The 15,628-nt window shown below is 37.5% G+C and overlaps 1 protein-coding gene across 1 annotated transcript in view; it reads right to left on the minus strand.

Moving 5' to 3' along the window:
• LYPLA1 (lysophospholipase 1) overlaps positions 1-15,628 on the minus strand; it is a 32,906-nt gene that overhangs the window by 4,315 nt on the left and 12,963 nt on the right. The window contains exons 3-7 of the mRNA XM_011237620.3: positions 15,119-15,166; positions 12,714-12,784; positions 9,714-9,787; positions 2,669-2,770; positions 1,252-1,428 (exon numbers count right to left, since the gene is read on the minus strand). Of these exons, the coding sequence (XP_011235922.1) occupies positions 1,252-1,428; positions 2,669-2,770; positions 9,714-9,787; positions 12,714-12,784; positions 15,119-15,159 (465 nt within the window). The 5' untranslated portion in view covers positions 15,160-15,166. The remainder of the gene's footprint in view (positions 1-1,251; positions 1,429-2,668; positions 2,771-9,713; positions 9,788-12,713; positions 12,785-15,118; positions 15,167-15,628) is intronic.

The following is a 15,628-nucleotide window of genomic DNA, read 5'->3' on the forward strand; positions in this document are numbered from 1 at the left end:
CTTCTCTGAATCATGGACAGTGTTCACTCCCACTCTGAAATTCTTTTTTTTGTCCTTTTTTTTTTTTTTAAAGATTTTATTTATTTGAGAGAGAGAGAGAGAGAGCATGAGTGGGGGCAGGGAGAGGGGCAGGAGAGGGAGAAGCAGGCTCCCCACTGAGCAGGGAGCCCAATGCAGGACCCAATCCAGGATCCTGGGATCATGACATGAGCCAAAGGCAGATGCTTAACTGACTGAGCTACGTGGGAACCCCCTTTTTCTTATTTTCCTTAAATAACTTAACCAATCTTTTAAAAAGTTTGTGTATGTATTTATGTATGTAATCTCTACACCCAACTTGGGGCTCAAACTCACAACCCCAAGATCGAGTCGCGTGTTCTTCCGACCGAGCCAGCCAGGTGCACCAGCACTCTGAAATTCTCTCCTCCTGTATTCTTATTTCACATCTAACTCCCTTCTAATCCACCCCGCCCCCCAACAAAGTTCTATCCCTCAGCTTTTTTTTCATGATATTCTCCCATGGTATTCTTCAGTGATTAATAATATTGGCAATTATTCTAAATCTCTCTTACAGGCTTGAGCTTCAGACAAGTATTTCCAACATCCTATTTTGTTATCACAGGGGTACATCAACCTCAGTATGTTCACTAAACTCAGTATTGTCTCCTTCGTGTTACCCTAAAGCCGTTCTGTGTACCTACTTTATGAATGGCATCCTGTTCTAGGACAGTCAGCTTTTCATAAGACTATGGCCCAACTGGACAGCCTGCTTCCCCTTTCCCTTTCTCTGCACACTTGCTATCCAAATCCTACCCATTCTTCCAAATCTAGCTTATTTTTCATGATCTCAGTACTTCACAAGATAAAATGAATTTCACTCTTCTCAGTGTTGTAGAGAACTTTAAAAACTTCTAATATAACACTTATCACATTCTGTTTTCTACAAAATTATTTGGATATATATCCTTCTCCCCTATTAAATTTTAACTTTTATTAATTTAGCTTAAATTTTAATAAAAAGGACTGTTTTATCTTTGAATTATGTATAAAGCTTGCATGTAACAGAAAAGTGAATGTTTATTGAATTAAATTTAATAAACTCTGATCTAAGTCCTGCTAACCTATGATTCAATGTGAATTCATTAATTAACTTCTTTAAATACCCAAGCAATCAAATGTTACTTATGTTAAAAATATCACATGAAAAAAGCTGCAGATATGTCTCTGTAATCACTGCTTCCAAACAATTACCTGTTGACATGAACTGTGCATCATGCCTTCATAGGTTTTGAAGGTTACATTGGCTGGATTTACTAATGTTTTCAGCTTTTCGGCAGTAAGAGAAGCAAACATTAGGGGAACTAAAGGATCGCAATCTCCATGGCACTGAAGAATAGAAATATCTCTATTAACGCCACTGATAGGACCCTGCAAAAAATAAATGAAAACTAGTATTATTTATTCAAATGTGTAGAGTATTATATGCCAGGCATTTACAACTGTAGACAGATATGCACATGTATTACTTACATCACAGGTTCTATTCGGCCACAGAAATAAAATTCCTTCTATCCCTATACTCCCCACAACTCTGTAGTTAAACTTTTATAGGACATATGATTACCCCGTCTTGCCTTTTTTTTTCCCTTCAGATTTTATTTATTTATTTAGAGAGTGCGCAAGCAGGGAGAGGGGAGAGGGAGAGAAAGAATCTCAAGCAGACTCCCAGCTGAGCATGGAGCCCGATGCAGGGCTTGATCTCATGACCCTGAGATCATGACCTGAGCCAGAATCAAGAGCTGGACGCTTAACCAACTGAGCCACCCAGGTGCCCCTACCCTGTCTCGTATTACTGTTTTCCCAATGAAGTGGTTCCTTGAAGCAGACTCTATCTTAATTATTCTTTTTATGTTCACAGTGTCTTGAGATGAGAGATATGTTTTAATTGAATCATGTTCTTCTCAGTTCTTATTTAATTGATTTAAATAAGATGGTTAATAAACAGCACTTAGCATGTGTAAGACATCGAAGAATTACTACATAGTGATGAGGGAAAAAAAATCTTAGATTTAAAGATGAATTTGAAAATAAACGTCCACTTCTCTCATGTGTATTATATATTGCATTACACTACTGAGTACTTGGAAATTCTATTCTATGGTAAAATTCTGCTATCAAGCAGTAAAAATACTGAACACTCGAAAATATTATTTCTATGTGTAAAACGTTGCCCTAATTTATATATACATTTAAAAATGTATCAAACACTTCGAATATGAGATTTATGATAAAAGGACTTATTTCTACTCCATTCCCAACAATCCACAATAAAGACAATATAGTATTCAGATAAAGCCTAAGAGTACATCACAAAAGTCCAGGAAAATTACTTTTAAAAAAGGATGACTGATGTAAACTATGGGCTTTGGGTCATGATAATGTGTCAGGTTCACTGACACATTCTAACAAATGTACCACAGGGCTGTGGGGTGTCCACAGCCTGTGCACAGATGGGAACTTTCTGTGTTTTCTGCTCAATTTTGCTGTGAACTTAAACTGCTCTAAAAATATACAGCTGATTAATTTTAAAAAAAAATGAACCTCTCACCAACATTATCTGGGATCTCATAACTCAGTAACCTAATGTTACAGGTATTAGTCAGGCTACCTGTGGAAATGAAGCCCGGAGTGGAAGCCAGCAACTGAGTGCAGTGACACCGGCCAGTTTCTGCTCTGTGGTAAGAGCAGTGTATAAAGATAAAGCTCCTCCCTGGAAAGAAAAGCAGAGAAAAGTCAATGGAACACATCTTATGCTAACAGCAACTTAAGAGATTTCTTGTTCCTAATAAGGAAAAAATCAACCTGGGTGGTTAATGTCAAATCAAACACATACATACCCCACCCTACCATGTCCTACAGGACACTATTCTCCTTTAGTGTCTTAAAGGACCACTGTGAGAACACAGCAACTACCCAATCAGTCAAGAAACTGTTAATTATGTATTTAAAAGCACTTACAATGCCTTAGGAACATTCTAAACTTATTTTCTCATTTGAAAAGTCTTAGGTGTAAAATCAAACCTAGTCTTAAGTTGGTAATCTTTTTTACAACAAAATTTCAAGATAATAACAACTCTGTAGCAGACACCTTTAGAGTATCTGCCTACCCAGCTTACAATACCCTGCACTCTGGAAAGAGCATTCCCATTAGTCATCTGGATGCCACATCACTCTGACCATGACTGTGGGTTACTGGGCCCCAGGAAACATGGGATTCTTTCTCATCCAAGATTCTTTCTCATGTTCCTTTTCTCAAGATTTTGAAATTGGGATTCAGTGACTGTCAGTCTCTCTCTTTGTGTGGCTGGAACAGTAACCTGTAAACTCAAGAACTGGAAAAGCTATAGGTTGCAAAGGTGGAGAGCACCAACTGTACATGAAGAGACAAATGAAGCAGATGGGCAGAGAAATAGGAGAGAGAGAAATCGTGAGGGCTTTCCACATCTTAGCTATTTTCTGAGGCCCTGATTAATTTTTAAAAAAAATGAACCTCTCACCAGAGAGGTGAGACCTCTCACCAGAGGTCTCATTCTCATCTTTAGTTTTCCTGATGTGATCCCACAGACTCATAACCTGCTCTTTCCTGCTTCGGGTAAGAGGAGTTCCTTTCTGTAAATTGTAATCATTGAATCTCAACTATACAGTCTCCTATGTTAGCTTTTTTTTCAAAATCAACCATTCATTTCTGTATCTATATTTATGTCACAATGTGTATTACAACAGACATTATCTTGACTTAAACACCAAACCAGTAATATCTTTTTACTATATTGTATCAACAACCCATCTTTCTACTGAATTCTAACTTCTGAAGAATTCCATAATTCTGACATTGTCCTAATTCAGGTAGTCTGAACACTAAGTTGTTGATTTAGAAGCTTTACAGATTACTACAGCAATTTGGGATAGGTGACAAGGTGAAAATGTGATAAGCTGAAATAAAGACACAAGGTCAATATGAGGTAACTATGTCTACAGAAAAAGTATAGAAGGTAGGAGAAAAGGTACAGAAAGATGATACCAAAAATAAACATCATATATTTAAATCTAAAATCTACTTTACAAGACAAAAAGAGGAAAGATGATAGAGTGACATCAAGCATGATGAGACACAGGTCATTCCTAACTTTTTTTTTTTAAACATATAATGTATTGTTTGTTTCAGGGGTACAGGTCTGTGATTCATCAGTCTTACACAATTCACAGCACTCACCATAGCACGTGCCCTCCCCAAAGACTATCACCCAGCCACCCCATCCCTCCCAGTCCCCTCCACTCCAACAACTCTCAAGTTTGTTTCCTGAGATTAAGAGTCTCTTATGGTTTATCGCCCTCTCTGGTTTCTTCTTTCATTTTTTCTCTCTTCCACTGTGATCCTCTGCCTTGTTTCTCAAATTCCACGTATCAGTGAGATCATATGATAATTGTCTTTCTCTGACTACTTATTTCGCTTAGCATAATACCCTCTAGTTCCAATCCACATCATTGCAAATGGCAAGATTTCGTTTTTGATGGCTGCATAATATTCCATTGTGTATATATCCCACATCTTCTTTATCCATTCATCTGTCAATGGACATCTGGGCTCTTTTCATAGTTTGGCTATTGTGGACACTGCTGCTATAAACACTGGGGTGCAGGTGCCCCTTCGGAAAATTACATCTGTATCTTTGGGGTAAATACCCAGTAGTGCAACAGCTGGGTCATACGGCAGCTATATTTTCAACTTTTTGAGGAACCTCCATACTGTTTTCCAGAGTGGCTGCACGTGTTTGATTCCCACCAACAGTGTAGGAGGGTTCCCCTTTCCCTGCATCCTCACCAACAACTGTCATTTCCTGATTTGTTAATTTTAGCCATTCAGACTGGTGTGAGGTGGTATCTCATTGTGGTTTTGATATGTATTTCCCTGATGCCGAGTGATGTTGAGCACTTTTTCATCTGTCTGTTGGCCATCTGGATGTCTTCTTTGCAGAAAAGTCTGTTCATGTCTGCTGCCCATTTCTTGATTGGATTATTTGTTCTTTGGGTGTTGAGTTTGATAAGTTCTTTATAGCTTTTGGATACTAGCCCCTTATCTGATAGGTCATTTGCAAATATCTTCTCCCATTCTGTTGGTTGTCTTTTGGTTTTGTTGACTGTTTCCTTTGCTGTGCAAAAGCTTATCATCTTGATGAAGTCCCAATGGTTCATTTTTGCCCTTACTTCCCTTGACTTTGGTGATGTGTCTAGGAAGAAGTTGCTGCAACTGAGGTCGAAGGACCTGCCTCAGTATTTTGATGGACTCCTCACATTTAGGTCTTTCATCCGTTTTGACTCTATTTTTGTGTGTAGTGTATGGAAATGGTCTGGTTTCATTCTTATGCATGTGGCTGTCCAATTTTCCCAACACCATTTGTTGAAAAGACTGTCTTTTTTCCACTGGACATTCTTTCCTGCTTTGTCGAAGATTAGCTGATCACAGAATTGAGGGTCCATTTCTGGGTTCTCTATTCTGTTCCATTGATCTTTGTGCCTGCTTTAGTGCCAGTACCATACTGTCTGGATGATTACAGCTTTGTAATAGAGCTTGAAGTCCAGAATTGTGATGCCACCAGCTTTGCTTTTCTTTTTCAACATTCCTCTGGCTACTCGGGGTCTTTTGTGGTTCCATACAAATTTTAGGATTATTTGTTCCATTTCTGTGAAAAAAGTTGATGGTATTTTGATAGGGATTGCATTAAATGTGTGGACTACTTAGGTAGCATAGACATTTTAACAATGTTTGTTCTTCCAATCCATGAACATGGAACATTTTCCCATTTCTTTGTGTCTTCCTCAATTTCTTTCACAAGTATTCTGTAGTTTTCTGAATACAGATTCTTTTGATTCTTTGGTTAGATTTATTCCTAGGTATCTTATGGTTTTGGGTACAACTGTAAATGGGATAGACTCTTTAATTTCTCTTTCTTCTGTCTTGCTGTTGGTGTAAAGAAATGCAACTGATTTCTGTGCATTGATTTTATATCTTGCCACTTTACTGAATTCCTGTATGAGTTCTCGCAGTTTTGGGGTGGGGTCTTTTGGGTTTTCCACATGAAGTATCATATCATCTGCAAAGAGTGAGAGTTTGACTTCTCTGACGATTAGGATGCCTTTTATTTCTTTTTGTTGTCTGACTGCCAAGGGTAGGACTTCTAGTACTAGCAGTGGTGATATTGGGCATCCCTGTCATGTTCCTGACCTCAGGGGAAAAGCTCTCAGTTTTTCCCCATTGAGAATGAGATTCACTATGGGTTTTTCATAGATGGCTTTTATGATATTGAGGTATGTACCCTGTATCCCTACACTGTGAAGAGTTTTAATCAAGAAAGCATGCTGTACTTTGTCAAATGCTTTTTTTGCATCTATTTAGAGTATCATATGGTTCTTGTTCTTTCTTTTATTAATGTAGTGTATCACACTGATTTATTTGCAAATGTTGAACCAACCTTGCAGCCCAGGAACAAATTCCACTTGGTTGTGGTGAATAATCCTTTTAATGTACTGTTGGATCCTATTGGCTAGTATTTTGGTGAGAATTTTTACATCCATGTTCACCAGGGATATTGGTCTGTAAGTCTCCTTTTTGATCGGGTCTTTGTCTGGTTTTGGGATCAAGGTAATGCTGGCCTCATAAAATTAGTTTGGAAGTTTTCCTTCCATTTATATTTTCTGAAACAGTTTCAGAAGAATAGGTATTAATTCTTCTTTAAATGTTTGGTAGAATTCCCCTGGGAAACCATATGGCCCTGGGCTCTTGTTTGTTGGGAGATTTTTGATTACATCTTCAATTTCCTTGCTGGTTATGGGTCTGTTCAGGTTTCTATTTCTTCCTGGTTCAGTTTTCATAGTTTATACTCTCTAGGAATGCATCCATTTCTTCCAGATCATCTAATTTGTTGGCATACAGTTGCTCATAATATGTTCTTATAATTTTATTTCTTTGGTGTTGGTTGTGATCTCGCCTCTTTCATTCATGATTTTATTTACCTAGGTCCTTTCTCTTCTTTTTGATAAGTCTGACCAGAGGCTTATCAATCTTATTAATTCTTTCAAAGAACCAGCTCCTAGTTTCATCGATCTGTTCTACTGTTCTCTCGGTTTCTATTTCACTGATTTCTACTCTGATCTTTATTATTTCTCTTCTCCTGCTGTGTTTAGGCTTTATTTGCTGTTCTTTCTCCAGTTCCTTTAGATTAGGTTGTGTATTTGAGACTTTTCTTGTTTCTGAGAAAGGCCTGTTTTGCTATATACTTTTCTCTTTGGACTGCCTTTGCTGCATCCCAAAGACGATTGAACAGCTGTGGTTTCATTTTCATTTGTTTCCATTAATTTTTTAAACTCTTTAATTTCCTGGTTGACCCATTATTCATTCTTTAATAGGATGCTCTTTAGCCTCCACGTATTTGAGTTCTTTCCTCTCAGGATTGAGTGTGAGTTTCAAGGCACTGTGGTCTGAAAATATGCAGGGAATAATCCCAATATTTTGGTATCAGTTGAGACCTGATTTGTGACCAGGGATGTGATCTGTTCTGGAGAATGTTCAGGTGCTTGAGAAGAATATTTATTCTGTTGCCTTGGGATGGAATGTTCTGAATATACCTGTGAAGTCCATCTGGTCCTGTGTGACATTTAAAGCCCTTATTTCCTTGTTGATATTTTTCTTAGATGATCTGTCTACTTCAGTGAGGGGGGTGTTAAAGTCCCCTACTATTATTGTATTATTGCCAATGTGTTTCTTTGATTTTGTTATTAATTGGCTTATATAATTGGCAGCTCCCATGTTAGGGGCATAAATATTTAAAATTGTTAGATCTTCTTGCTGGATAGACCTTTTAAGGATGATATAGTGTCCTTCCTCATCTCTTATTATAGTCTTTGGTTTAAAATCTAATTTGTCTGATATAAGGATTGCCACCCCAGCTTTCTTTTGATGTCCATTAGCATGGTAAATGGTTTTCCACTCCCTCACTTTAAATCTGGAGTTGTCTTTGGGTCTAAAATGAGTCTCCTGCAGGCAGCATATCAATGGGTCTTGTTTTTTTATCCAATCTGATACCCTGTGTCTTTCTTGGGGGCATTTAGTCCATTTACATTCAGGGTAACTACTGAAAGATATGAATTCAGTGCCACTGTATTGCCTGTAAGGTGACTGTTACTGTATATTGTCTGTATATTGTCTCTGTTCCTTTCTGGTCTATGTTTCTTTTAGGCTCTCTCTTTGCTTAGAGGACCCCTTTCAATATTTCTGGTAGGGCTGGTTTGGTGATCACAAATTCTTTTAGTTTCTGCTTGTCCTGGAAGCTTTTTAGCTCCCCTTCTATTTTCAATGACAGCCTAGCTGGATATAGTATTGTTGGCTGCATATTTTTCTCATTTAGTGCCCTGAATATATCATGCCAGTCCTTTCTGGCATGCCAGTTCTCCATGGATGGATGGGTCTGCTGCCAATCTAATGTTTCTACCCTTGTAAGTTACAGAACTCTTGTCCCGAGCTGCTTTCAGGATTTTCTTTGTCTCTGAGATCTGTTTTACTATTAGATGTTGGGGTGTTGACCTATTTTTATTGACTTTGAGGGGAGTTCTCTGTGCCTCCTGGATTTTGATGCCTGTTTCCTTCACCAATTAGGGAAGTTCTCTGCTATAATTTGCTCCAATATACCTTCTGCCCCTACTCTCTCTTTCTTCTTCTTCTGGGGTCTCAATTATTCTACTGTTGTTTTGCTTAATGGTATCACGTAGCTCTCAAATTCTCCCCTCGTAATCCACTAGTTGTTTATCTCTTTTTCTCAGCTTCTTTATTCTTCTATATCACTATTTCTCTCTTCTGCCTCACTTATCCTAGCGGTTAGAGCCTCCATTTTTGATTGCACCTCATTAACAGCCTTTCTGATTTCCACTTGGTTAGATTTTATTTCTCCAGAAAGGGATTCTCTAGTATCTTCTATGTTTTCAAGCCCAGCTAGTATTTTTATAATCGTCATTCTGAACTCTAGTGCAGACATCTTACTAATGTCCATGTTGATTAGGTCCCTGGCAGTCAGTACTGCCTCTTGTTCTTTTTTTTTTGAGGTGAGTTTTTCCGTTTTGTCATTTTGTCCCGAGAAGAACAGATGAATGAGAGAACAAAATGCTAAAAGGGTAACAATGACCCCAGAAAAATATACACTAAACAAACCAGAAGAGACCCAAAACCAGGGAAGAAAAGGAAAAAAAAAAAAAAGGAATATGATCAGGCTGGTGAACATAACAAAAGCACACACTAGATTTTGGGTGTATTTTGTCTGTTAGAAGAAACTGCCTCCCAAAATTGTAGAGAAAGAAAAACTTACATATATAGAAAAATAAGGGTAAACACAATGTAAGGATGATATATGACTGTAAAAGTGAAAATTTAAAAAAGATTTTAAAAAAGGAATTGATAAGAAGTTGGTCGAAAAAGAAGAAAAATTTTAAAAAAATAAATAGAAAAAGAATAAAATAAAGAAAATTTTAAAAATTAACTTTGAAAGACTAAAGAATCATGGGAAAAAAGCCATGAAAAAAAAAAAAAAGACTCCTCCATAGAAAAGGACAGAATCCAGACTCCGAGATAAATATACCAATGACATATCACCCAAACTTTACCTTACCTGAGAAAATCCTCCCAAAACAATTCTGTTAGAAGGAATGCCATTCTTCACCTCTTGCTCTATCAAAGCTTTTACTAAAAACAACATAAAATTAAATCACTAATACTTTCAAAGTTAAGCCTAAAGATACCATTTTAAATAGGATAAAATTAATCACAGAAAAGCACAAAGTATACTAAAGGTAGAAGCAAGAGAAAAACTTGAAGCACTCTACTAAAATACAAAATTAGAATGTATTTTCATTACAAAACTCATTGTGCAGGCATTGCTTAAACTCTTCATTTCTTATGTAATTTAAAAACAACAGTTCTTTCTCTTATCAATCAATGGATATTCCTTAATCTATGGTCAATTCTGCTCATATACATTTATATTTCTCTCTCTTCAATGAATATTAGGAATTTGTACCTAAAAGTTACCATTTTAAAATATAAATAATATAATTACACACTTTGTGATTTATAATGTTTAAAAAGTTCATTCTATTATTTTAAAAACTATAGTACTAATTTTTCCTATAGCCAGTAAACAATGCAGGGAAAAAAATCAAATGAGTTCTTTTGTTTCTGCAAAATACTTTGACACAAATCATTAACTATAAAACATGATGACTCCTAGAATTTCCTTTTTCTTTATAATCTGTCCTGTGTTTTTTTAGTCACTACACCTTTTACAAATTATGTCCTTCTGTTTTTGCATATGTGCAAGAGTTTCATTTTTTTTTTTTTAAAGATTTTTTATTTATGGAGAGAGAGAACACAAGCAAGAGCATGAGCAAGGGTCATGGTCAGAGGGAGACGGAGAAGCAGACTCCCTGCTGAGCAGGGAGCCCGACCCATGGCTCCATCCCAGGACCCCGGTATCATGACCTGAGCCAAAGCCAGATGCTTAACCAACTGAGCCACCTAGATGCCCCAAGAGTTTCATTTTTTAAGATTAAAATTTCCAACCTTATATTTCTTCCCTTTTATAAAAAAATAAAAATCTGCTTTTTCTAAAACACTGCAAAAAATAAATGCCCAAATGAGAAATCATTTTCTTTTTATATAAAGTTTAGTTAGAACGAGTATGAAAGTAATGCCCTGACTATGGCATGGAAGAATGGGCTAGAGAACAGTAAAGGGGGCTTAAGAAATAAAAGAAGTGCTGAGAAATGTGAGGGATTTATTTAGGTGAGACCGCACAGCCTCAGTCAGATGGAGATTGCAGAAGTGGCAGAAATGGGGGGCGCCTGGGTGGCTCAGTCAATTAGGTGGCAACTCTTGATTTCGGCTCAGGTCATGGTCTCAGGGTCGTGAGATCAAGCCCTGTGTCAGGCTCCGCACTTAGCAGAGAGTCTGGTTGTCCCTCTCCCTCTATTCCTCCCCATTGCTTGCTCGCACACGCGCTTTCTCTCTCTAAAATAAATAGATACATAGATAGATAAACAAATAAAATCTTAAAAAAAAGAAATTGGCAGTAACGGCCCAGATGTGAGGAGGGAGGGAAGGCTCAGGCAAGGGCCGGGGGGAATGTTAGTTGCTTGCCACTTGGTGAGCTGTTAGAACTACTTCCCCCGAGTTTCACAAAGCTTTACCCCTCAAGGTCACACCAAGCGCTGAGATAATATTGACAAACTACAAAAACCGCAGTCAGCAGTGGAGCAGTGTGTTCCAATTTCAATCACCTTTTGCATAAGAGAGAGGGCAACACTGTGCTCCCTGGACCTAACCTGAGCACTCTCTTCTTTGTTTAGGAGCTTACTCTTGTAGGCCTCAAACAGAGGCTCCATTCTTTCCTAGCTCTGAGTCCGAGCCTCACTTTCTCCAATATACATCACCTTGGAAAGGAAAGAAATGGTTAAGTATGTCACAGGCCAACTCTTATCGCTAGAATGGAACTTTTCACTCTGGAACTCACCAGGCCTACAACTCTCCACAAGGCCCTGCCCCTTCCTATCTTCCACAAGATCTAACAACTCAATCCCAAACCCAATGCCGATTTTTGTCATCTATTATTGTTTGAAAAAAATCCTAGCTCTAGGATTCTGGATTTCGACCTACTTTTTGATGATCCTAAAAGCCAGTGTTCTTGGTTTGACAGTCCCAAATCTCTAATGCAATTTGAGTGTATCTTCCCTGTTTTAAAGTTTTTAAGAGTTCTTCAAAAACATTTTTAAAAAGGATCCTACTGGTTTTTAAGCTATTTTGGAAATTTTTAAACAAATCTAAAAATCGAAAGAGTGTGCAGTAACTCCCAGGTACACATCACCTCACTTCTGCAACTGTCGATTCACAGCCAGGCTTGTTTCATCAATATCTGCTGCACTACTACCCAATTATTCTCAAGTCAATCCCAGTGATCCCATCTATTTTTAAATACTTCAGTACACACGTAAAAGGATGCCTCTACAGATTTTCTAAAACCAGATTTCTCCCAATAAGCTTCTTTATGCTTTCACCCTAAAAAAAAAAGGAATTATCATGTCCATAAGGAACATGGAATACCAACCAGAGAACACACTTTGGAGATTCTGTAGAGTAGAGCTAAGACTTATGTCACAGAAGTGTTAAATGAGATGATTTACAAGAATTACCTAGCTTGTTAAATAGCTAAGTGTTCAATCAGTGGCATCTATTATTACCACACTAAAATTAACTAATATAAATTGCATATCACTACACCCATCCTTATTTCAAGTCTCCTTAATGAAGATAACTGGCCACAACTATTAAATTGCTATTTTCTTCATTAGTCTATGTAAATCAAAGCAAAATTATATACCCAACAGAGATGAAGTTTGATAAAGGCCATTCTTCCCCATTCGCCTCATTTTCATTTATAGTTATAACAGTCCATGTGGCCATCATGGCAAACACGTTAGAGAGTGATCAGAAAGGAAGGAAATAGCATCACCTCCTAAGTTCAGATAATTGTATATTATTTCATCAACATCAACAGAACTATTGAACCTACTAAAATAAGAATGCTTTTGTCTTTATAAAATATTTCTGTACTTACCATTTTCTGCTGCCTGTTTAATTCCAGGTTCATCCTCCTGTGAATCTGGTGAAAGCCCAATAATATCAAACCTGGAAAGTAAGGCAAAATCTTAAAAGAGCCATTTGATTCTAAAAATCGGTACTCATGGTATGTTTCACTAAACTCAGGATAAAAAGGGATAACCATGAAAATGAAAATCAAAATAAAATGTCTACAGAGGGCAAAAAATTAACCTAAATGTGTGGTTCTTTCACCCACTAGATACAGATTCTAATGTTAAAAAATCACAATGCCACCTAATTTTAGGGTAAGAACATCTAAGAAAATACCTAGTCCAATCTTAGAGCCAAGCAGGAATCTCAAAGCACACTCCCCTAAAAAGTTTACAATAAATTCCAGCCATTCCTTTCCCCTTCCACTGCATCATAAGTCAATCCAATGGAACAGAACTACTTTACCATGTCACTCTCGCATGCAATACCCTCATACATCATCAGCAGAGGAATTATACTGAGTCTCTATCCACATTCTGCAAAACTCTTCCACACACATGGTAGATACCTCCAACTAGAGACCCAAGGGAAGCTTTCCTCTGGCCCTTTCCATTTCTCTATCAAGTTACATCCTCTCACTATGGTCTCTAGCCACATTAGCTAGAAATTTTGGTTCTGGACGGGAATTTTGCCACAGAGGGATGAAAGAACCAACAGGCCAAGTAGGCAGGAAGTTGTGAAAGCTGCCAAGGAATTCAGAAGAGATAAAAAGGAAGTGATGGGGTGGGTAAGAAATGGGTGGGAACAAGAAGAGTGGACAAGATGACAATGGACTGCAAGTAGCTTAGAGGAACAAAGAACTGACTCTACTTCCTGACTACAACATATACAAGGGTGGGAATGCAAGCTGGTGCAGCCATTCTGGAGAACAGTATGGAGGTTTCTCAAAAAATTGAAAATAGAGCTGCCCTATGACCCAACAATTGCACTACTGGGTATTTACCCCAAAGATACAAATGTAGTGATCTGAAGGGGCACCTGCACCCCAATGTTTATAGCAGCAATGTCCACAATAGCCAAACTATGTAAAGACCCCAGATGTCCATCAACAGATGAATGGATAAAGAAGATGTGGTATATACATACACAATGGAATATTATGCAGCCATCAAAAATGAAATCTTGCCATTTGCAATGACATGGATGCAACTAGAGGGTATTATGCTAAGCGAAATAAGTCAGTCAGAGAAAGACAATTATCATATGATCTCACTGATATGCAGAATTTAAGAAGCAAGGCAGAGTATCATAGGGGAAGAGAGGAAAAAATGAAACAAGAAGAAACCAGAGAGGGAGATAAACTGTAAGAGACTCCTAATCTTAGGAAACAAACTGAGGGTTGCTGGAGGGGAGTGGGGTGGGGAAATGAGATGGCTGGGTGATGGACACTGGAGAGGGTATATGTTGTGGTAAGTGCTGGGTGTTGTGTAAGACTGTAGAATCACAGACCTGTACCCCTGAAACAAATAATACATTATATGTTAATTTAAAAAATAAAAAATAAAATAAATAAAAATTTAAAAAATCATTAAAATGACATCAAGCTTCACTGAACTAGATTTTGATGAGAGTGGCTTTTACCAATCTGCTGCTCTTATCGTCCTGCTTCCATGGTAGAAACTGAAACAAGACCCGAGAGACTTAAAAAAATAAATTCACTAAAAAAAATATATATATATACAAGGGAATGTGAAAATATCTTGAGAGGGTGGAAGAGGAAGTGGTTTCCTTAAAAACTTGTTGGGCGCCTGGGTAGCACAGCAGTTAAGCGTCTGCCTTCGGCTCAGGGTGTGATCCCGGCATTATGGGATCGAGCCCCACATCAGGCTCTTCTGCTATGAGCCTGCTTCTTCCTCCCACTCCCCCTGCTTGTGTTCCCTCTCTCGCTGGCTGTCTCTATCTCTGTCGAATAAACAAATAAAATCTTTAAAAAAAAAAAAAATGAATCCTTAAAAAAAAAAGAAAAAAAAAACTTGTCAACTCTCCAGAAAGGCAAGAAATTGGAAGGGTAAAAAGCTGTTGCTTAATTAGAGTGTATGCCACATGGGGTCAAACAGTGGGTCAATGAAACCAGCAATGGTTTATCAAGCAGTAAGAGATATTTTCTACAGTATTTCTGTCTACCCATCTTCTCCTGTTTCTCCACCTGTTGGTGCAGCTCCTGAAGTTCACCCCTGAATCTAAAATACAAAACTTTAAGGTTAAACTTTTTAAAGGTTTAAGGTTAAATTTAAAGTTAATTATATAACTTTGCAACCTAAAGATAGCTTATTAAAAATCGCTACATGCAAAAGCACTTCCAGTAAACACACATACACACACACACACAAAGTATAAATAAAAAGTTCTTACTGAGTAATTCTTACTTACCAAGAAGGCATAGCCATGTTCATATTCAATGTTACAGGCATAATTGGTCTACAAGGGAAAGAAAAAAACAGCAAAATAAGACTAATGTAACAAGGCATAAAACCTGATAAATTTCATCAATTAAGAATAGATAATTACTTGAGGCTTACACAAAACATACATGTATGCTACAATTTTAACATATGAACTGTGTCACTGCATCCACACCTGTGTCATTTTTATTTCGTATCCTGCAAACGTATTCTGAAGATGAAGCAGCAGCTAGAAAGGACTAAGTTTGGCAAATAAAAAACATTTTCCTTTCTCAACTCCCTTATTTAATACTTTCAAACCAGACAGACAAGGAAAACAAGTAGCCAATACAGTTGGAAATGTGTAAAATATAAGACTCTGGCTAAGGGTTTAAGGAAACGAGCAATTTACCACACAGATATGGTACCATCAATTCCCATATGGTCAGATTACATTTTTGCTAACATTCTAAGTTTTACCTATGTACTTGGTTATTTA

Source organism: Ailuropoda melanoleuca, unplaced genomic scaffold, assembly GCF_002007445.2.
Source record: "Ailuropoda melanoleuca isolate Jingjing unplaced genomic scaffold, ASM200744v2 unplaced-scaffold11384, whole genome shotgun sequence".
NCBI lineage: Eukaryota > Metazoa > Chordata > Mammalia > Carnivora > Ursidae > Ailuropoda > Ailuropoda melanoleuca.